The sequence below is a fragment of the Thamnophis elegans genome, chromosome 3 (genome assembly GCF_009769535.1).
Source record: "Thamnophis elegans isolate rThaEle1 chromosome 3, rThaEle1.pri, whole genome shotgun sequence".
NCBI lineage: Eukaryota > Metazoa > Chordata > Lepidosauria > Squamata > Colubridae > Thamnophis > Thamnophis elegans.
The window spans coordinates 28,589,226-28,613,263 of record NC_045543.1 but is presented as its reverse complement, the minus strand read 5'-3'; the positions used below and the strand labels follow the sequence as shown (position 1 = coordinate 28,613,263).

The 24,038-nt window shown below is 36.6% G+C and overlaps 1 protein-coding gene across 3 annotated transcripts; it reads right to left on the bottom strand.

The window, feature by feature from the left end:
* Positions 1–13,397: 13,397 nt before the first annotated feature.
* On the bottom strand, positions 13,398–22,480 carry FAM161A (FAM161 centrosomal protein A). 3 transcript variants are annotated; one of them, XM_032214554.1, is made up of 6 exons: positions 21,572–22,480; positions 20,320–20,549; positions 17,512–18,678; positions 15,823–15,922; positions 15,115–15,275; positions 13,398–14,192 (listed from the first exon to the last, which is right to left on the bottom strand). In XM_032214554.1, the coding sequence occupies exons 1-6, from the start codon at positions 21,704–21,706 to the stop codon at positions 13,958–13,960; spliced, it is 2,028 nt and encodes a 675-aa protein (XP_032070445.1). In that variant the 5' UTR covers positions 21,707–22,480; the 3' UTR covers positions 13,398–13,957. The 3 variants fall into 3 exon arrangements, with proteins under 3 accessions (XP_032070445.1, XP_032070446.1, XP_032070447.1); XM_032214555.1 differs by having other exon boundaries at positions 21,771–22,480; XM_032214556.1 differs by lacking the exons at positions 15,115–15,275; positions 15,823–15,922.
* Between the last annotated feature and the right edge of the window lie 1,558 nt (positions 22,481–24,038).

Genomic DNA, 24,038 nt, shown 5'->3' with positions numbered 1-24,038 from the left:
TAGTAACTGCTGAGAAGTCTTGGAAGGCACAGAAAAGATTGTTTAACAGTCGGGTTGGTTGTTGACTTTTTTCTTCGTGCTTTTCCTTCTACTGTTTTGTTTTTCCCAAAGAATAGTTGAATTTACAAGTATTTGGTATTTATTCGCCTTGGAACTTGGAACAGTACCAGAGACAGTAGAGAGATAACTGTTTTGGAACGATTAGAGGGCGTCTTTACCCACCCACCCACCCTTTATTTTCCTTTGTCGCTGGATTAACTAATTGACACTAACAGTGATACTGAGAAGAGGGTGACACCTAGTGGATTATAAATTTGAACCGTGAGTCTGATGCAAGAAAACCAACAGTGACATAAGCTGATATATATACATAGAGAGAAACTAATTACTAGAATTGAATACCTGTATAACTGATACAATTGAGAGACATCTATTTGTATGAGATAACAGTGTGATATATAACTCTATGATATATAATAATTAAGGATCAAAAACAGAATAGAATAATACATATGAATGTTTAGATATTGAAACATGATATTAAGGAAGGTTAATTATTGTTAAATATTGATATATAATTATTGATACTATTAATATTGCTGATAAAGTAGAAGTAAAGTAGAATTTATATGCAATTGTGGGCAAGGATAAATAGGGGGATAAAAATGGCAACTTCAGTAAAGTTAGTGAAAAAAACTACACCCAATATGATTTCAGCAACACCCCCCTCCTCAAATCAAAGATCAATTGAGAGCGCATTGGGGCTGGAGAAAGGTGGAACAATGGCAGGAACAACGGGACCAGGACCAACAATGCAGAGTATGCAATTGAGGATCCAGATGACACAAGAGACATTGACAAAAAGCCAAGAAGTGATGGCTACAAATCATGAAGAGACAAGGAGGAATCATGAAGAAATGAAAAATGAAATGGGAGAATTGAAAGGAAATATCAAAAACGTGGATGACAAAATTGAAAGGATACAGAATGCCTTAGCAATCAATGAACAGAAAATCCAGAACATTGAAACAAAAATAGAACAAACAGATCAGAAGATGGAAAAAATGGAGCTGGAATATAGACAAGTTAATAAAGAATTAGAGTTATTAATAATCCAACTTGAAAATGAAAGAGCTGCATTCTGTCTAAGATTCCAAAACGTACCAGAAGAGAAGGAGAAAGACCTGAAAGGAAAAATGATCGAAAGCTTCACCAAAATTCTACAGAGAAAAGAACAAGAGTTGAGAGGGGACATCGATGAAGCTTATCATGTGCATACTAATTATGCCAGAAGACATAGGCTCCCGAGAGAAGTGCACGTAAGATTTGCTAAAAAAACAACTAGAGATGAAGTGCACCAAAAAAACAGAGAAGGGACGATTACATCTCAGGAAAAAGAGTTGATCACACTTAAACAGATTCCACAGAGAACAATGTAGACAATAGCAATTTTTAACAAATCAGTTAAATAAAAACAGAATAATGTACAGATGGTTGGTACCAGAAGGAGTACTGGTATGTTGGCAAAGGAAAAGATATAAGATACAGAATATAGAAGAAGCGCAGGAATTCTACAAAAAACACTGCACATGGGAAGAAGAACAAGGAAGTAAAGAGGACCTAGAAAGTAGAAGTCAAGAGGAAAAAACATCAGAAGACAAGGAAAGAAACAGGAGAGAAGAACAGAGGCAAGAAAGAGAGAGAGCAGAAAAGCAAGGTACGAGAGGGAAAAATCAGATACAAACCAGAAGCACCAAAAACACCCCATCTAAAGATGGACCAGGAAATAACAATTATTTCGATAAACTTGAATGGACTGAATGCACACAAAAAAAAGAGTGCAGATGTTTAATAAACTTAAGAAACTGAAGGTAAATTTATCCTGTATACAGGAAGTGCATATTAAAAGGGAACATAAGGACTTACTGGAAAACAAAAAACTAGGGAAATTATATACAGCACTGGTAGATAAAAAAAAGAGGGATAGCAACCTATATAAAGGAAAAAATAAACTCCAAAGAAGTCTACTCTGATGAAGAAGGGAGGATGCTAATGATTGAATTAGAGACAAAAGAAAAACCGATATTATTAATAGTCATATATGCACCAAATCAGAAACAAGAGGAATTCTATAGGAAATTACACAACAAAATAAACGAATTGGAATATGAAAATATTTGCTTAATTGAGGATTATAATGCAATAGTGGATAAAAAAATGGACTATGAAAGCAAAAAGAAAAATAAAACAAAAAAAATACATTACCCAAATCCTTTTTTGAGATGGGAATGGAATATAAACTACATGATATTTGGAGAGAAAGGCACAAAACAAGAAAGCAATATACCTTTTATTCAAACCCTCACCAGTCCCTATCAAGAATTGACATGGCTTGGATTTCATTCTGGTCTATGTAATCAATTAGATGAAATTGAAATAGAAGCAAATGAGTGGGCAGATCATAATCCAATAAAATTAAGATGGAAAGATCAAAGAAGAAGAAAAAGATGGATGATGAATTCAAATATTGTAAATGAAATAGAATACACTCAAATGCTGGAGAAAGAATTAAAACTATTTTTTAGAATAAATAAAAAAGAAGACACCTCAATTCAAAATCTCTGGGACACTATGAAAGCATACGACATGGCGAGAAAAACTAGAAAACAAAAAGAGCAACAAGAATGTATGCAAAAAAAACCTATGGAAGCCGAAGATGAACTACAGAAAGACCCAAAGAATAAAATTAAAAAAGAAAAAAGAGAGATGATAGAACATAAGATCAACTTAATAATTCAAAAGGAATTAGCACAGAAAATTAAAGCAGCCAGACACAATTACTTTGAACAAGCCAACAAACCTGGACGATGGCTGGCATACAGATTGAAGAATGTAAGAGAAAAAAGGATGATATATTAATTAAAAGATGATGAGGGAAGAATTCAATACAAAGCGGAAGAAAAGAAGCATATTATTCATAAATACTTCGCAAAACTATACACACAAGATAGTATGGAGGAAATCAAAATAAAACATTATTTAAACACAGAAAAGATAACACCAATCTCAAAAGGACAAAGGGAGGTGATAAACAGGCCAATAAAGTTAGCCGAAGTGGAATTAGTCCTGAAAAACCAGAAAAATAATAAAACCCCAGGACCAGACAGAATACCGGTGGAGTTATACAAATATAACACAATAATATTGGAAGAGCTAGGAGTGGAAATGTTTAATGAAGTTTTAGGAAAAGCCAAGATACCTGAATCATGGACAGAAGCAATAATATCGCTAATCCCAAAAGAAGAAACCAACCTACAAGAAATTCAAAATTACAGGCCAATCTCACTACTAAACTCCGATTATAAAATATTTGCAGCAATTATGGCAGGAAGAATTAAACACGTTTTAAATGAACAAATACACCCGGACCAAAATGGATTTTTACCTCACAGACACATTAAAAATAATACGAGAGTCATCCTAGACATAATAGAGTATTACGAGGTGCATCCAAAAAAGCAAATGGTACTGGTTTTCCTTGATGCACAAAAAGCATTTGACAATGTAATCTGGAAATTTATAATAACACTATTCGGAGAAAAATTTATAAAAATGATAGAAGGATTTTATAACAGTCAGACAGCCAAAGTTCTGATGAATGGAGATCTAACAGAGAAGATTGAAATAAAAAGGAGTCAAACTGTATGAAAATGAAAAATGGAAAATAAAAACACATTTTACTATTAGAAAAAAAAAAGGGGAGTCAAACAGGGATGCCCCCTCTCTCCTTTGCTGTTTATATTAACTTTGGAAATTTTATTAAATGAAATTCGGAAGGACCAAGGAATAAAAGGTTTAGGACTCAAAAATGAAGAATATAAGGCCCAAGCCTATGCCACTGACTTAGTTCTAGAGGATCCATTAGAATCCAGCCTGAAATTAATTCAAAAATTAGAAGAATATGGCGAAGTGGCAGGACTAAAGATCAATAGAGACAAAACAAAAATGATAATCAAGAACATGACAAAAAAGCAAGAAGAGAAACTGGAAGTAGCAACCAGAATGCAAATAACTAAGAAAGTGAAATACTTGGGGATCTGGGTGTCGGCAAAATGTTCCACAATTAAAGACGATAATTATAATAAATTAGTGATACAAATAAAGAAAGATTTAGAAAATTGGAAAAATATTCAGTTATCACTCATGGGATGTATAGCGACAATTAAAATGAATATTTTGCCAAGAATCTTATTCCTGTTGCAAGCCGCACCTATTAATCCGGGTAAAAAAATTCTTTCAAGAATTAAACAAAATAACCGCTAGGTTCATTTGACAGGGACGAAAAGCGAGGACTAAACTGCAGTCAATGGAAGACAGCAAGGAGAGGGGAGGCTTAGCATTACCAAATTGGGATTTATACGCATCAGCAGTAACAATAACATGGGAGAAGGATTGGATAGAGCTAAAGAATAAAAGAATTTTGACCTTAGAAGGCCATGATTTGCAAGCAGGCTGGCATACATTATTATGGGATGATAAAAATAAAACGCACAAATACTTTCAAAATCATTTAATCAGAAAAGCGTTATTGCAAAAATGGCTCAAAATCAAAAAAAGCTACTATGTGAAAATCCCAAATTGGCTATCACCGACAGAAAGGACAACTCACCCAAATTTTATAGATTTGAACAAAATGCTAAGATAAAGAGACAATTGATAGACAGGGAAATTTAAAAACAATTGAAGAATTGGCAGAACAGATCATGAAAGTTGACTGGCTAACTTACCTCCAAATCGAAACTAAATACAATAATGATACTAAATTATATGACATCGAAACAGAACCACACGAATTGGATAAAATTATTCAAAGCTCAGATAGAAAGTTGATAGGGAGAATATATAAATTTCTCCTGAAGTATAAAATGGAAGAGGAAATTTTGAAAGAGCAAATGATAAAATGGGCGCAGAACTTTGGCTATAATATTGAATTAGACAAATGGGAAAAATTTTGGGGAACAAACTTAAAAATGACACTATCAGTAGCATACAAGGAAAACCAGTACAAAATGTTTTACAGACGGCACCTGGCACCAACAAGGTTAGCGAAAATCTTAACAAATACCTCCCCAAAATGTTGGAAATGCGAATCAATACACGGAACATATTACCATTTATGGTGGACCTGTGAGGAGGCTAATTTTTTTTGGAAAAGAATCAAAAATTGGCTGGAGGCAATAACAGGGGTTAAAATAGAATGGAAACCGGAAGTCTTTTTATTAAGAATAATGTCTGCAAAATACAAAAAAGAAATCCAGTATTTAATACTACATATAATAATGGTAGCAAGGATTGCCTTTGCCCAGAAATGGAAAAACAAATTAATTCCGAGCAAAGATGAAACAATAAGAAAGGTTATGGATTGTACTGAAATGGACAAACTAACTAAAGAAATCCAGGAAAAAGAAGAATCAGAATTCTACCAGATATGGGATAAATGGTATAGGTGGATGGAGGAAAGAAAAAGAATCAAATAAGGAATATAACAAAACTCAAAAATAATACTTATGAATAAAATAAGAAGGTTAAGAATGGTGAAATCTAAATGAAATATAATAGAAGGGGAAATAATATAAGGTGAGCAGTATCGATTGATAATTGCTATTAGAAAGAACAGGAAGCTCCTGTTCGTATTGTATTGTGTAAATGTGGTATACGTCTAAGTTTTGTGTGTGCGTATTTTACATGTTTGTTAATAAAAAAAACCAAGGAGACTGGACAAAAACAAGGAGAAATATGACTCTGATGAGCAGGTGGCTAAGCTCACAATTATGAGGACCCTGTTCAGTTCCTCAGGCCCAACTGGTTCAAACTGTTTACAGACCAATACTATACCACAGGTATCTCCACTGGACCTGCATCAAGGCTGGAGTTTAACTGGGAATGAATTTGAATGATTTGATTTGCAAGATGCTCTGAAAATTCCTCTGCATGGCCTTGCAGATTAATCTCTAGGTCCTCCTTGTCCAGAAGAGCTCAGATCAGCTAGAACAGAGGTGTCAAACTCAAGGTGTCATGTTGTCATCATGTGACATATCACGACTTTTTTCCCTTTCACTAAACTGGGGGTGGAGTTGGCCAACTCTTGATGCATCTGGCCTGTGGGCAACGAGTTTGACACACCTCACCTAGAACAAGGCTCCAAGGTGGCAATCCATAGATACAGTAGCAATAGCAATAGCAGTAGACTTATATACCGCTTCATAGGGCTTTCAGCCCTCTCTAAGCGGTTTACAGAGAGTCAGCATATTGCCCCCAACAATCTGGGTCCTCATTTTACCCACCTCGGAAGGATGGAAGGCTGAGTCAACCCTGAGCCGGTGAGATTTGAACCGCTGAACTGCTGATCTAGCAGTAGCCTGCAGTGCTGCATTTAACCACTGCGCCACCTTGGCTCTTACAGTTGTAGCCCTGCTCTATCTGCGGCTTTTCATTTCACAAATTCACAGAAATTGACTTTTATAGGTGCTGCTCAGATACTTCCACACCAGAGGTGGTATTTAACAGATTCTAACCAGTCTTAAGAGCCAGTAGTGGAAATTTTGAGTAGTTCGGAGAACCGGTAAATGCCACCTCTGACTGGCCCCGCCTCCATCTATTCTCTGCCTCAAAAGTCCCCGCTGATCAGGAGGAAATGGGGATTTTGCAGTATCCTTCCCCTGCCATGCCCACCAAGCCATGCCCACCAAGCCATGCCCACCAAGCCACATCCACCAAGCCATGCCACTCCGGAGGGTCTCCAGAGCCCGTGGGAGGCAGTTTTCACCCTCAGAGTCTTGAGGAAAGCCTCTGGGACATGGGGAAGGTGAAAACAGCCCCCCTGCTGTGGTGCAGGAGGCCAACAAGGCTACGCCCATCATGCCCACGGCCACACACACACAGCAACCGGGCAGAGATCCCGTTGCTGAAATTTTGAAGCTCACCTCTGGAGATAGATAGATAGATAGATAGATAGATAGATAGATAGATAGATAGATAGATAGATAGATAGATAGATAAAATGGATGATAAAGGAGAACCTTGTGGCTTAGTGGTTAACACATCTGCCTAATATGTAATACAGCCCAGGTTCGAATCCCAGTAAGGGTATGGCTAGCTGATGAGAGCCAAATAGCTTGAAATAGATCTATACTAGTCTCCCTTTATTTATTTATCAGCACAAATACAACACACACAGTCCCAATTCCTTGGCTTTCATCTAACTGATGCACTGATGCATCCAGAAACTAGATAGGTTGTTCCTTAATGGTCTAAGAGATTGTAACTGCAAGATACAATATAATCAGTTGTAATTTTCCATTGTATAGACTAGCATATAGCTTATGAATGATATATTTTATAGTTTATATAAGCTTTATCCTTGTTCAAATTACTTAGAGTTAGTATTTTAACATATAGCCACACTACTACATATCCAAGGTACAGCCATGTTTAAATTTGCTTTTCAATTGTATTGCTGATAATTTCCCATAAGCCTTAATTTTCAAGAAAAGGTCTCTATTTCTGAGACCTGGACTGGCAGGAGAACATTTAATACATTGTAGCATGTTTAGCTGTTCCCAAGCCTCCAACCTTGTGAAAGGCTGATAATGTATCTTACCCAACCCATTTTGATGTTTTCCCTTTTCAATGCTCTTTTCTATGGCTGTGCTGTAATTCTTGCAAAACAAGAGAACTGATTAGGGAATATCAAAGAAGTGAGAAATGGCTGGGGGGGGAGGGGGAATGAGTGCTTACCAATTTTAGGTGATAATATGGACTTCACAAACTTTAAACAATTAGATGTGATAGCAGATTATAGGTGGTTGGAAAACATGTGATCAGACTAGACCTATTGACTGGACCTGGGATGGATAGACAAGCAACCGGTGATACAAATGTATAAAATATGCTGAGATCTATAACCTGTGTGTTTCTCTTGCTTTATGGTTGGAAATCCACCAGCCTTTGCAAATGCTTCAATAAAATTGTTTTGTATTCCAATAACTTCGGAGAACCCACACACTATTTTCACTATATTTCTTCTCATCTCTGAAGCCTGCCTGTTTTGTACAATGGATGTGCAAAGATGTCTGTACCTACCTGCACATGTGAACAAGACTGAGTCAGTTCTCTTGTAAGCGTCCGTTCCATGTATGGGTAGGTCCGGTATTCTTTCACAGATCCGTTTTCAATATAGTGCATGACATGAATGAAAAGGGCAGATTGAATGATTTGCTACTAGTTCTTGTATTCCGCCTACAACTAATACATATTGGAGATCAGGCACACAGCAGGAGGGAAATTATTAGCTGTTAGAGGTCTGTTGTAAACAGCTTTCTGAAAAGTCTCTAGCCAAGGAAGTGATTGAAACACAAGGAAACAACAACTAAAGACTTAATAGCCAGCCATCAACGTTACAATCAACAACCAAAAAGCCACACACTACCAGGCACCAGAATAGCCCAAAGCACACACTCTGCTAGAGAGAAGTTCCCTGAGGATGGGCTCCAGCACAAGTCCAAAAGCTCAGAAGACTAAACCTCTGGTTTAGACATATTTCAAGATAGCGGGATATACTTCAAGATGGCGGCAAAGGAGGAAATATAGTAACATCGCAGGGAATTAAAAGAAAAGTTGCTATTAAAATAAGATAAATGATAGGAGGAGAGGTGGAGAGGAAAGACATATTATAGAATAAATCACAGAGAGAGAGAGAGAGAAATAAGTGGAGAAAGGAAAAGGAGAGGAAAAACTGGAGAAATAGGAGGAAAATGATCCACAGCGAACTGCATCCAGTTTTGATCACCACACTAAAAAAAATGTTGAGACTCTAGAAAAAGTGCAGAGGAGAGCAACCAGGATGATTGGGGATGGAAACTAAAACATATGAAGAACAGTTACAGAAATTGGGCGTGGCTAGTGTAGTGAAGCGAAGGACCAGTAGAGACAATATAGCATTCCAATATTTGAGGGGCTGACATAGAGGAAGGGGTAAAGCTATTTTCCAAAGCACCTGAAGGCCAGACAAGGAATAATGGATGGAAACTGATCAAGGAGGGATTCAACCTAGAAATAAGGGGGAACTTTCTGACAGTGAGAACAATCAACCAATGGAACAGCTTGCCTTTGGAAGTTAGACCTATAAGGTCCCTTCCAACTCTGTTAATCTGTTTATCTGGTGCCAGTGACCAATCCAGATTGGATCCTGCAATATTATCCTGGGGCATGTATATTTGCCTTCATTCATCTACCTTTGTCATTTTAAAAGGGGAATTTGAACTGAAAATAAAACCAGTTAATTCAATTTACAATTCTGAAAGAAGATTGTAGGTTTATATAGCAAAGTTTGTTCCAATAGAAATAAGACACTCCACTTCATGAAGGACTGAGCAGCAACTAATCTTCCTCAATTCATAACCACATTTTAAAGGATGTGACCTCTGGGAATGCATTGCACATTGGCAGACGCTAGTTAGGTTGGCTTCTCTGCATAGAGCTGTTCAAGCACATGCTTTTCCATCAAGAAACTGCTACACTTGAAATGTACTAAAAGAACCTATCAAACCCTACCCAGTCCTAGATTGGATTGGTAAAAATCTAAACACTTGATTCTAGCTTTCTCTTTCTCTCTGAGAAAGGAAAAGAGACCCCTCATTTTGTCCTATTCACTTCTAATCTAGATGCCCCCTTCAGCTCAAAGGGGCAGAACAAGAAATCTATTTGAGATTAACCCACTAGACGCGGGATGTCAAACTGTCAGCCCATAGGTCCGATGTGTCACACTCAGACCACGCCAATCTTGGCTCCGTGAAGGCAAAAGTCACAATACATCACAATATGTCACATGACACAATCAAGTTTGACCCCCCGTACACTAGAGCGTTGCACACTTTTTAAAAAATCAGCTTTAAATTTGTCTGGAATTCAACTCAGTTTATTTTATTTATTTTCTCCTCAATCCTTATTTCACAATCTTGGGAATTATTTTTTTATTGGTGTAATATTGTACATTATAGATGTTGTTAAAAGGTAGTGAATGTGGGGGTACACTGTCCATTTTTCATCATGTATATTAGAAAACAGAGTGGAGCTATAGGTAGGACAGCAATGGTGGTAAAGATGGGAATTTAAACTGTCCTTTCTTGGTATAATAGATAAGACACAAAAATCAGGTGTTCCGAATATCAAATGAGCTTTAGGCAATATATTTTAAACTGAGGTAAACATAACAGAAAAATAACTGTCTTCTGAAATCATTCATGAATCCAGTAGCTGTACTGATAGGAATGCTTTTGCTACTCAAGTCCCAATAAAGGAAATGGAAATGTATCTATCTGGAAAAAAATCTTAATGGAACATGATGTTCAAAGTATCACAGGTTTTCCAGACGTATATAAATGGATATAAGGAAGTACTGTTCATTAAAGAGCGAAGGGAGGCTCTGTATGTATTCTTCCTACAATTTAGGGGGGGACGGGGATGAAGAAGACTTGTAAATTGTTTGGGGAACAAAATTCAAGGACTCCAAAGATTTCGATTATGTAGGAAGCTACATTAGGAAGCTAGCCAGGCATGAAAACAAAGCATTGCTGAAGCTTGCGGGTTGCAGCATTTAGGCGTCCAACTCAGCCTCCACAAGCTCAAAAGAATCTGGTCATCCTGCTAGACTCTCCAAGTGGAATTAAGCTTACAGCAAATGCAAGCAGTCTTTCAGTTTCTTGCCTTCCTGTCTTAAACCTAGGATTAGACATTAAGGTAACAATCCTTCTCCAGTCCTATTCTCTCTGTTATATATTGAAAGGGTTTTATATACTTATCTTTACTACACCTGAAGACCTACCGTATTTGCAGTGCTAATCTAATAATTTTAATAATTTTAAATTTAATACATAATTAATTTAGCAGTACGCCTGCTAAGCCAAATTTCAAGCAACCCTGCTTACGATTTTAACCTTATGGAAGGAAGGAAGGCCCAAAGCAGGAGCTCCCTGAAGGTTTTGAGAATCAACTCATGAACCAGGCTGCGTCTTTAAGCATCATAGCATCAGGTACACAAACCCCAAATAACATTTACAGAAGCTCAAAATCAAGTATGTTTATGTTTTTTTCAGAAGAACCAGTAAAAACTGCAATGCAGGTAAACCTTTCTTAATACTTAATGACTAATAATTTGAAGTTACAAAACTACTGGAAAAATAACAGTCCTTGCATTTGCAACTGCCACAGTGTCTATGGTCACATGATCGATAGTTAGGTGCTTCATGACAGGCTTCGAACAAGCAGTCATTGGAGAAACCAAAGTCAGAGTCACATGACGTCTCGCTTAATGACCCACAGTGACTCATTTAACAATCAAATGGGAAGTGAAGTCCACTGCAGTCATGTTTCACTAGGTGAAACGCAGCAAACTTGCTAATCCCAATTGTAGTCACTAAGCAGGCTATTTCTGCTGACTGCTGGCTGCAATTCAGCAGTGCAACTCTCAGCAGGCTTACATCCTTCCAAGGTTGGTAAAATGAGCACCCAGATTGTTGGGGCGCAATAGGCTGACTCTGTAAACTGCTTAGAGAGGACTGTAAAAGCACCCTGAAGCAGTATATTCGTAAGTCCAAGTGTCACAGGGCACTTATTATTGCTGTATTCGGGAATTGCTGAGCAGATTCTGTCCTCTCTCAGGTTGTTAAGGAAGATATATTTATAGTTTAAACTGTCTAGAAACACAACCATCCATAACAACTCTGTGCATTATATTATATATGTATGGTAAATAAATGTTTTAATACTAGAGATTAGGCCCTGCTGAAGTCATTGGTAAAACTCCATTGATTTTAAAGGTGGACACAAAGAAATTGTTCAGTTTACTTTAAAAAGGAGATTTTACCTTTTTAAAATGGAAATAATTACAAATCAAGTGGTCATACTTTTCAGTGACAAGGGCATTCCTGAAAGATTTAACAATGGTCAGTGAAATCCTACATAATTCAAATAATTTTATCACACTAAATAATTTGCTATCACAGGCATCCTATAGCTACCTATTATACGTTACAGTTAATGAGCATAGATTGTAAAATACTGCTATACCATAGGGAATTATAATGCAATTAAATGACACAAGCAGATTACTGTCAAAGTTGCATTACAATTAAACATCTGAATCTTCAGGAAGGTTGGCAGGAGCTGGGAGAGGAACGGAAGCTCACTCCATCACATGGCACTTGCATCTTAAACTGCGAAACTTTTGGTTGACAAACCCAGTGTCTTAACCACAAGGCACTACACCCTCAGGATCTCCCAAAGTGTTCAATCTTGATTCCCATGGATGGATGGTATTGTCCAAGGCGTTGATGATCATAAGTAGTATTTAGTAAATTACTTTCACATAATACATTTTGGGAATCGATGAATAATCAAACTTGAAGGGGTCGGTGAACTGAAGAATACCTGCTCTAGTCAAATTATTGTTAAGCCTACAGAGCATAAGACAATGCAGTAATTTGGATTAGATTCATAAGAGATGCTTCAGAACTCATGGCAGCACAAACGCAGCCCCTCTGCAATTGATTAAAGCAGCTATCTCTCTCTCTAAGGTCCCACAGAAGCTGGGGAAGCCTTGCTGCACCAGCCAGAGAGCTAGAAACAAACACAATTACTTTGTGTAGTCTTAGGCAGGTGCACAATGCTAGAAAGTACTGCTCATGAATATTAAGTACACTACTGTACTTGCTCTTTTTCCAATCTCATTCACAATGTCATTATTTGTTAACAATATCTTTCCTTTTGACCAATCTCTTGTGTATGAAAACAAATTATTGCAAAAATCCAGCATAACACATTGCATATTTTCAAAAATCAATCGGGAAACATTTGATCCTCCCAGGCCTATGGTTGCCAAAATTACATTTTTTTTAAAGTAATCTTTATTAGTTATACATTTTTAAGAGTAAAACATACAAATAAAAATACAATTTTAAACATACAACCCCCCTCTCCCCCCCCCCCCCCCCCACGGTGACAGTCATTCACAGCCCAACTTTTTTCTTTCCTTCTTCATTGTTAGGTCTCTAAGCCACATCTTCTCATTACAAAATTCAGGGATCTATTACAATACCCATGTTCACTTTTAACTTTCCCCATTTTAAGTCCCTGCTGTTCTCCTTGTCGCCCACATATACCATAAGTTCCAGCTAAGGTAATGTTCCGTTTCTCCTTTGTCCCTCAGCCAACCCGTCATTCTGTCCATTTCTGCACATTCATAGATCTTTTTAATTATAGCATCTTCCGACGGTATGGTAGTGGATTTCCAAAATTGTGCATAAGTTATTCTTGCGGCCACAATTATATGTAGGCTCAAATGCCATATTGAACTGCTCATGTTTTCTGGTTTAATGCTTAGTAGAAGGTTCTCAGGTCTCCATTCAATGTTTTACATTTTGAGCAAAGGCATATAGCATTTACATATTGAAAAATACCATTATTATCCATATAAGGAAAATAGAAGCTGAAACAGCATATCTGCAAGGTCATGGATAATTTGAGAGCAGGAGGTCAGTTTTGTAATGCTATCATTTTGGAGAACTAATTATTTCTCAGTGCAATTCAATCAAGAACAATACTGAATATTGTTCAGTATTCAGTATACTCCATTCAGTGTTGTAAAACATCCAGAATTCATGATTTAAAAAAAAACATTTACAAAGTGATACTAATTTTAGTCAAAATGGACATCATTCTAAAAAAACCTTAAGAGCAAAATATAACAACACTAGGAACAGCCGAAAGGAGTTCAAATGTGATGTGAGATTATAAACACCAGTTATGCAAGCAGACAGGTTATGTAAATCAAGGACCACCTGTATTAGGTCCAATAAATAAACTATTAGCATTAAGACAGAGTAGTAGCAATATATTTTAATCAGCCCTCATAATCACTGGATTTTTCTACTGAATCTTTGTAATTATTTTCATTTTCAGGTTCAGGAGTTTCTTGATCAGCACGATCTGATTGAGTGGCAGAATCTTCGTCTTCATCTTTTTTCTCTTCCTCTTTCTCTTCTTCCTTCTCCTCCTCTTCCCCACTAGGCTGACCTGACTGGAACTGGGAATTATATTCTCCTTCAGATTCTCTTTTTTCTTCATGTTCATTATCACTGTGTCAAAGGGGGAAACAATAGGTCCACTGAATAATAATGTATTGCTTTAGAAACACCTTACATCAGAAAGTATAAGCAATAAGGTCCCTTTTTCAAACTCAGCAAGTAGTTTTCATTGTTTCAGGAGGAAACCAATAATTTAATTTTAAACTGCTGAATGTTATAAATTTGGTAGAAAAAGATAGAATATTTAATATTAATGAACAATTTATTACATTTTTATCCTGCTTTTCAATTTAAAAAAGACTGCATAAGATAGACTTGATTTCAAGCTTATAAACTGGAATAAGATATATATGGAAATGGGTCTTTATCCAAATTTTTATTCTATTCAGTTTAAAGAATGCAATAAACTATTTTTCCAAATGTAAAAACGTATGCTCACATAAATAAATATAATACAAAGAATTGTGCAGTTATTTTTGGTGTGTTTATGAATGATCAACTATTAACTACGTCTAGCAAGGAAAGAAGAAATAAATATTGTACACCATTGGTCTCCAACCTTTCTGGCTTTGTGGACCGGCAGTGGCAGCAGGGGAAGCAGTGGGGATGGTTCTGTGCAGCTCCAATTGCATAAGCAGTGGGCTTGTTCACTCACACAAATGAAGCTGTGAGTGGGAGCTGTGAGCAGGACCTGTGAGTGGGAGCTGAGAGCATTTGTGCAGCTCAGTTCCAAATGGGTCTTACCTTGTTACTGGGCTGTGGCCAGTGGGTTGGGGAACCCTGCTGTACACTAAAACACAGGGACCAAAACAAGATAACTCTTCAAGAGCTGTTTATCTGTTATTGACTAGTTTATGCATTTTTCCTCTGAACTTTTCCTAACCACAACCAGCTACATAGACATTTCATATTTAGAATGAAGTATATTAAGAAACTCAAAAATAGTATTATAAGCTCCCAAGCTAATATCTACCTTTCTACATTGGCTACCAAGCTTTCAAAGCTATTACTGTAGGAATCCTGCAAAAACTCTTCAGTAGCAGTTTGGCCTTTCTTTGAAATAAAGTCTTCACACAGTCCCAGCTCTCGCAGCAAATCAGAATAATGCTTCACTGCTGCTAGCCGGGCATTCTTCTACATTTAAAAAGAAAACAAAATCAACACATCTGAAATATATGCCCAAGTTTAAAGAAATCATTTTATGTGTATTCCTAAATGTCCTTTATTTTACAAGATAAAATATTCTAAAACTGCAGGTCACTTGATTGAAATCTAAATAAATTGTTCAGACAGCAGACAGCTTTACATCTTGACATTTTTAACTTCTCAATTACAGCCTTAAGCTGGCAAACATATTATATATCCAGATTCCATGCTATTAGCTGCAAGTGGCTTCTTCTGCCATCAATAGACAAGGAGAAAAATACCACCATTTAATGTTCTATGTTCTCTGTATCATGATATATGACAGATCAGAAATGTGGAAACCAGTTTGAACCAATTGTTCAGCAGCCATCGCTGGAAGCAACAGCCCGAGTAAATCAAGTTAAGCCCAGTGACATGGCAGGTGGCAATTACTAGCATTATCTTACCAACAATTATTCAACCTAACATACAAAGAAAAGGTAGCAACTTAATGAATAGATATATATAGAGAGAGAAATATTAGGATGTCAATAACCTGTGTGGCTTGTTCCAACAATAGAGGCCTCTTTTCCACCCTTTCTTCAATTTCTTCCAGTTCCTGCAGATATTCTTTCTTTCTCTGCTTTTCATGTTTCCTGTTTTTTTAATATACCATGACATGGAAATGGTATGGAATTTAAATATGAATCTTTTAGCAAAATAAAAATGGAAGGAGCAAGACTATATGGATCTGCCTATTACTACTAAACTAAGGATCCTGTATCTAAGGGGTCAGGAATCAGGGGATATATTGCAGAATACCTAAACAATTTTAACTTTGGGTTAAGCATCTTGGCTAGGCTCTGATGTGGATCATTTGCCTCAGCCCGAGTAGCTATAAGCCTTTGTAGCTTTCTTGCTCTCTCTCTTTGTTTTGCTTCTCTTCTTTTATGCTCTTCTTCAACCTTCTTTTTTTCCTCAGCCGATTTCCTGAATAAGAAAATAAACTTAAGTCTAGCTAATGCATAACACCTTTTGTGGTCTTTCAGCCCCATCAAATTTGGTCTAGGACAGAGGTGTCAAACTCAATTTCATTGATGGCAACATCAGCATTATGGTTGCCCTCAACGGGCCAGTTGCATGTAAAACTATGTATCATATTAGTTCAGGAGTGCATTATGTCTAAGTCTGGGTTTAAGGGGGCTGAGAGTCACATGATGGGGTGGTGATCAGTCTATCCCAGCAGGTGGGTCACATGATGGGATGGTATTCAGGTAGCTGGTCGGCCCTTCTTCCTCACTCTCTCCTCTCTCTCACTTGCACTGCCTGCTGGTACTCCTTCCACACCCTCTGCTCCTTTGATAGTTCCTCTGCTTTCCTCCCTTTCACTCCAACTCTTCTCTCCCTCAAGCTTGCCCCACAGAAGCCTCTCCTCCTTATTGCCTTGTCCCTCTCACTTCTCTTCTTTTACCACCACCACCCCTTTTATCTCCTCTCCACCAGTCGCCATCTATTAATTAGAAACAAACAGTCTGAAGAAAGGATCCACTTTGCTTCCTTGAATTTTCCCAGTTTCTTATAGATTGCAATGGTTTTTAGGCTACTTTTCCTTATCTCAGTCTGCAGCTTTCCACAGATTTAAACAAAAACTATTTTCCTTTCAAAAGAGAAGCGGAGTTGAGAGGATTCCTATGGCCTAAATGCTGGTAAGTCATGCTTGAGATAAAAGATGTTCAGGAGATAGGCATAGAGACAAGAGATAAAGATAGATACACATACAGATATATAAGTACAGATATTGATGTAGATGATGTAGATGTAAATATAGATGTACATGTAGATAAAGATATATTCAAAATGTTTGCAATCTGGCTGCAAACATATAGACTAGGAGTTGATAGACTAGGATGAGAGTCTGGGAGTTTGAAGGATCAGTAAATGCAGACCAAGGTGGTTTCACAACAAAAGCCACATGCTCTTTTCAACTCCAGGAACAGCAGCAGAATAAAAACAAGTGGAACCCTCAAACACTAGGAAAAAATTGTGCATTATTTCTTTTAAAACTCTCACATGGGATTTATTTCACACTCAGAAACAGCCACAATGACAATTCTGAGATTGGGACATCCTTGATATGGAAACATTTTCTATACTTCTGTAAAACAGGTATTTGTATTTTCAATATCTGCATGTTTTACTTAAAACAAAAAACTGGGATTAAATAGACAGCATATTAAAGGCTTACCTTATGGCTTCTAGCCGTTTTCTTGTAGATGCTGTAACTCTTGGAGATGGAGACAGTATACAGCCTAAAGGATATGAACTTGTATTTAAGGTTCGAGGGGGGTATCTTGTAGAGACAAAAGGCCAGCGTGTTTCTTTTAACGTTGCTTCATCCATGTCGATGTCCTCAAGAATTTTCTCTTTATTGGATGAAATATTTGGTGTACAGAGTTTGAAAGGCTCACTGATTGTGACACTTTTCACATCCTTATGTGTTTGAAGCTGCTTCTGGAATTTTTTATGTAATGTTTCAAAATCAGGGACTTTAACTTTGGTTTTTGACTTACATATTGATTCTTCACTTTGTTCAAAGCAGTTTTGCTGCCTAGGCCTAATGGTGCCTTTATTTCCTAATCTGCTATTGGGAAGGGATGAATTACGTAGGAGCTCTTCAGATCTAACTTGAATTCTAATGTCTCTATAGAGTTCTTCTTCGTTTAGTTTCTCTCTCATTTCTGAACTGGAAACAAATTTAGGAACTGGTTTAGCTTTAAACATTTTTGCTTTTTTTTCTGGTGAGGAAAATTGCATTTTTCTCAGTTCTTTCTTTTGTGCTTCTCTTTCAATAAACTGAAATGGCTTTTGTGTAGCTAGAAGAAAATTTCCTCTCGTTTCTCTAAATGACTTTCTACGTTCTTCATTTTCCTGCATTATTTCATGATAAAGAGGGACAAAAACATGTGCAGGTGCCGGATTGGCTCGAAATTGTTTTTGACACTCTGCCTCCTCTTCTAATTGCTTCTTTAGCAAGTTATTTTCCAACTCCATGAGTGACTTGGACTTGATGTTCTGTTGCTTCCTCTTAGCTTCTCTAATAGTCATCTGGAAAGGTTCTGGTACTGTGATCTTTGGGAACCATTTTTTCTTTTTCTTGCTTAGCTTCAAAACATTTAATTTGGGTAAAACAGTTTTAGGGCAGAGTGAATAATCCTCCAAAAAACAGTCATCCCATGCATTTTCAGTCTTGTCCATTGTTAGTGATCCAACATCGCAGTCACTTGTTTCTAATTCTAGGTTTTCATCAGTCACATCAGAGAAATTTAATGAATGGAATGAACTGTTCAGATCAGATGCAGAAAATGATCTATGCATGTTCTGACGTTGAAATGGTTTAGTTTCCCATGCTGATCTAAACATAACAAAAATGCAATACTTAATTGTCTAGAAGTGACACAAATTAACCTGATTCAGTAATCGTTGTGGAACTTTTTGCCAAATTGAATAAAAGAGAATGTATAAACCAATTATTTGTTTATGAATATATTAAACGTTCGATTAAAAGAATATCAATTCTAAAACAATGTTAAATTGGTTTCTGAATCACATACTCCTTTCTCCATATTTTTCCTGGAGTACAAATATGCACACTGTCAGGCTATAATTAACAATTATAATTCCAATAAAATTCATTAATCCAACTGATAAAAATGTAAACCTGGAAATGTGAAAATCACAAACAAAATAAAAAGAATTTACATTAATACAACCCTTTTAAGGAATGTTTGGATTGTTTTGGACTTTTAAAGGAAGAGCAGAAACTGAAAAAATGAAAACTAATAAACATTCATATAATCAGGCATGACATCTTTTCTTAGATATTGTTTATAAATTTTGATTGGTCACTGTAAAATATGGGCTGCTGATCATGATGATCCTTTAATCTGATCTTTCTAGAGACATCTCTTACTCTCTTAATATTTACACTTTATTATTGCTAATATGTATAATAAATCAAAAACAATGCTAAAATTATACTTAATTGGGGTTATAATTACTTTTATGCCTATGATGAAGAGCCAGTTTTTAGTTATGTTTTCATATTTTATATTCTCAATACCAGTCAAAGTCACAGCCAATATTATGTTTAATCACAATAAAAAAGGGGGGAGAAAATATAAGCAGTCTGATGCCCTCTTGTGTTTTTTTTTAGAATTGGTCAAGCAATCAGTGTTAAACCTTTACTAACCTATGAAGTCTGAGAAAGATAAATAATTATCTCTCACTGATTCATTTTATTCTTGCTTACCTAACCAAATCAAACTGAGTTAATTAAAGGTTAAATGTCTTTTAGAAACTCTAAAATTCTGATTCATATTTTCCAATTTTGCTATGATTTTCAGGTAAGAATCTTAAGTTTTTCCAGAATATTAAGTAATATTCCTGATTTGAGAAGTACATTTCCTGCTGGACAAGCTTTCTGGAAAGTTATAGAACAACATGAGAAGAAATTGCCGCCTCTTAATCTATTTCATAAATCAGGGCTGTCAAACTCGCAGCCCATGGATCAGATGCGTCACACGCTGGCCACACCCACATCCGGTTTAGCAAAGGGGGGGAGTCATGATAAGTCACATGGCACCACTATGACGAGTTTGACACCCCTATCCTTCATCTCACTGTAAACTGCAAGAGGGTAATTCTGGCTGGTACAGTTTTCAAAACTGTATGTTTCACAATTAATGACACTTTAAAGCACATACTAGTTATTAAAAGCAAAAAAATTAGAAAATTTAGAGATATTAATAATCTACTAATAATTTTAAAAAGCCACAAGAAACAATCTTTTTTCTGGGTTTTTTTCTGTACCTGGATATAGCTCAGACTAAGGTCACTGTCTACAAGAGCTAAGGATTCAGACTTTTTATATTCCTTTTATGTATTTAACATATTTAATAACAATTTTTTTGCAATGATCAATATATTTAATATATACAATAACCATTTTGGGACAAAAGATATATTCATAAGTGTAGATTATTGTAAAAATTACCTGTTACAATAAATCACATCTGTGTTAGTTAAAGGTTGAACATCTTTTAGAAACAGCTTATTCTGATACATTTCTTCCAATTTTGCCATGGTTTCCAGGTGAGCATTCTTAAGTTCTTCCAGCTTTAAATAATATTCCTGATTTGAGAGGTACATGTTTGAGAGATCTAGCCAATCTTTACATTCAGCACACATGATGGAACCATAATCTCTCCCTGGACTTAAGGATTCCTAAAATAAAAGATGGCCATGTTTGTTTTTCTTCTCTTTGAAAACAATATTTATTAAACTACTCATAATTTAATAAGTTTGGTGTCCTAAAGTTGGTTAAGAAACATATAAGACTTCTCTATTTGCTTGGATTTGCAGAGTAAAAAGGTCCCGGTGCTGATTAACCCAACTTGATAAAGCCTAAAATCAATAGATATTTGTGGATGGCAAATGGTTCAAAATTTCCTACAAGTTAATAGAGTATCTCCTATATCATATATAAAGATCTAAAACCTGTTGCTTTTCCCTATGCCCGAGACAAATGCAGGCGAATTTGGGAACAGGCTTCTAATGCATCAATGAGGTTTTTCTTTTTTAATTAAAAGGGATTTAATATAACAGTAACATAATCCCCTAAATCTGTCAAGTCTACAAAATTGTGTTTAGTGCTGTTAACCACTGCAAATGGTGCAAAGGCATTTTCATTAAGAAAATTTGGATGGCAAAGAAAAAAATGCAGGGATCTTGAAGGTGAGGAAAGGAATATTTTATTTCTAAGAAGTTTTGGCTTGATAAGGCTAGAATCATTCTCATCCAAATGGATAAGATAAGAATCCCATGCAGGGATAACATTCCCTACACGGGATTCAATTAAAACTGAATGTGGGGTAAAATTAGGATTGGGCGAGGTTCTTTAAAGGAAGGGTAGGCCAGAGAGGACCACCAGCACCAAGGTGGATGCATTCAATTACAGTAGCACGTTGGAATCGCTGAAGGGCCAAGTTAGTGGCAGTTCAGGAGAAAACCTACCTATGTGGACTTGATGGCACTTAATCGTCATAATTAAGTTATTGTCACGTGATGGCTGGCGCTACTTTCTATCCGGATGGGGGAATGACCCGAACGAGCCAAGGCGCCGGGGGAGGGGGGTGGGACTTGAAACCCTCGCGAAACCATTTCTTCAGAAATCCCGTCTCTCAGTTGCACGCTCCAGCCACTAGGGAGCAGCAAGCAGTGGACGGCGAAGGCAGACAGCCACCTACCTGCCCCACGCCATCTTCAAGCGAGGCTCTTTCTGGAACCCGTTCATAAAGCGCCGCCGGCGCCTTGGTGCGCGGGTTCACCGGCGTATGCAAGCAGGAGGCGGTGAGCAAAGCAGCTCGGTGGGATGCGTCCATGGGCTTCTCAAAGGACGGGAGGCCACAGCCAGCCTCCTGCTAGCTTGATTACCAAGCCCCTTACCTGCGTGTTTGGTTGCTACGGTTACTTGGCTTAGAGTCTTGAGACACTACGGCAGAAATGGGGAACGATGGCCCTTTTATGACTTATGAGCACACGCTGACTCAGGGATTCTGGGAGTTGAAGTCCACAAGGCGTCGCTCACCACTATTGCGCTACGGCATATCGAAGGGGACATTATCCTCCCGCTCGTGTATAAAGACGCGTCTCCCCTGTGCCATCTGTTTCCTGGAATTTATCATCTGTTCTGAAACCGTCTTTTCCCACGTTAGAGGCATCTGGGGAAGAATTTCCGAAGAAAATGGGAAAATCTAGAACCGTAACCAAGCAGTGTTTTAATAGCACCAAGTTATCAGCTCACATCAAATGACTTTTTAAAAATTGGGCATTATTGTGTAGTGAATTTTTAGGAAAATTAGAAAACGTAATCAAGCGTCATTTCCATATTATATACTAGAGATTTTAGCTCTAAATCAAGGCAAAGTTCTTAGCCTTATCAGTGCCCAATAAACATTGTGCTGACTGGATACCCAAACCAGCTCAACAATACAGACTACTCTCTCCATCTTCACCTCCTTTCTAGCCACTGGTAAAATAAGTTCCATACATGATAATATTGTCTCTTCTGTTTAATTTTCAATGTAAGTCTATCCATTTCTGCACAATCTAGTATCCATTTTCCAATATAGTGTGAATATAACTACTACTGTTAAAAAATGCAATATTAAATATATACTTTGCATATCATTTTTTCTGGTATGCCTAATAAAAATAGTTATTTAAAATCTGTTTCTCTATTCTGTATTTTTGCCCTATTTTTTTCGCTTTTACACAAATCCACATGATAAAATGTGCTTAAATTACATAACATTTCCAACATTTGCTAGACATTTTTAAACGTTTTACCTAACCTAGCAGGTGGTAAATGCAATCTATAAAACATTTTATATAAATTTTAAGAAGTTACTATTGTTAATTTATAGTTCCTTTCCCATAAGTTTCGCCATTTCTCTAATTGTTATAGCCAGTTTTTTCCCCATTGTCTTTTACTTTTTCGTCCTCCATTTTCCAGTTTAGTAAGAAATTATAGATGATCTTAGTTTTCATCAGAGTTCGTATTAGATCAAAGGGTGTTTGTCATTTATAGAAGCCATACTTTTTCATATCTTTTTCATATTTAGATTGTATTTGCAATTGAGGCCACCAAGATAATACCCTGGTCTTCAAGCTTTTGCTTAGATTTTAATTTTTCTTCAATGTCCAAGATGTCTTTATGTCACAATTTTTTCAAACTTCATCAGATTTCGGTATGCAAATGCTACCATCGTTGAGAGCCATTCTGGGATTTTCAAATATATCTTAGGTTTTATTTTTCCCCATACAGATAATATTGAGTTTCTTATGTAGTGATTCTGAAAGTATCTGTGAATTTTATTCTTCTCATACCATAAAAGGCGTGCCATCCCAGTTGTAAATCATATCTTTCTAAATATAGCAGCCTCTTGTGCCTGAGGGTTATTCATTCTTTTAGCCATGTTATCACACATAAGTGGTAGTATAGGTTGCTGTTAAAAATCAGGTAGTAAAATGTTAAAATATTTTAGAAAGTTCCCTTTATTTATGAATTCATTCTATTTTAAAATTCTACAAACCATATTTTCTCAACAGTACTTCACCTGATTCTATCTAAAGGACAAACCAAAAGCAGAATACTGTTTATACTAAATCATGAGTTCAAAAAGTATCCTACTGAAGGCTAGTATTTTCAGTCCAACACTTCAGTAATCAATGTAACAGTCCATAATCTCCTAAACAGCTTTGTTCAAGAACTTAATTGGTAAAACCACTTAAAAGGCCAGAGAAGCTCACGTTTCCACAAGCAGTAATGTGGACAGTAAATTCTGATACCAAAATGATAAACAGGCAATGACAACACACACAAATTATTTTATTGTGTCCTGGTGTCAGAATGAACACAAGTCATATTTGTTTCATGTCATCACATGTATGGTGATTTGCACCCATTCTCCCTGCTTGTACATATTTGGGAAATTTCTCTTGCATTAAAAAAAACCACTAACAGTTAAAAGAATAAAATGCTGTCTGAAATGCATGTTAAATAATGGATGAGAAAATGAGTACTTAAAAGACAAAATTCTTGCTGATTTAAATTGAAAAGCATGTATTGAAATCAGTTTTTAAAAGGGCTACAACCCTACCAGTTTAAGCAGTTTTAGCTCTGTAAGTTTAATGAGTGAAGAATTTAAACAG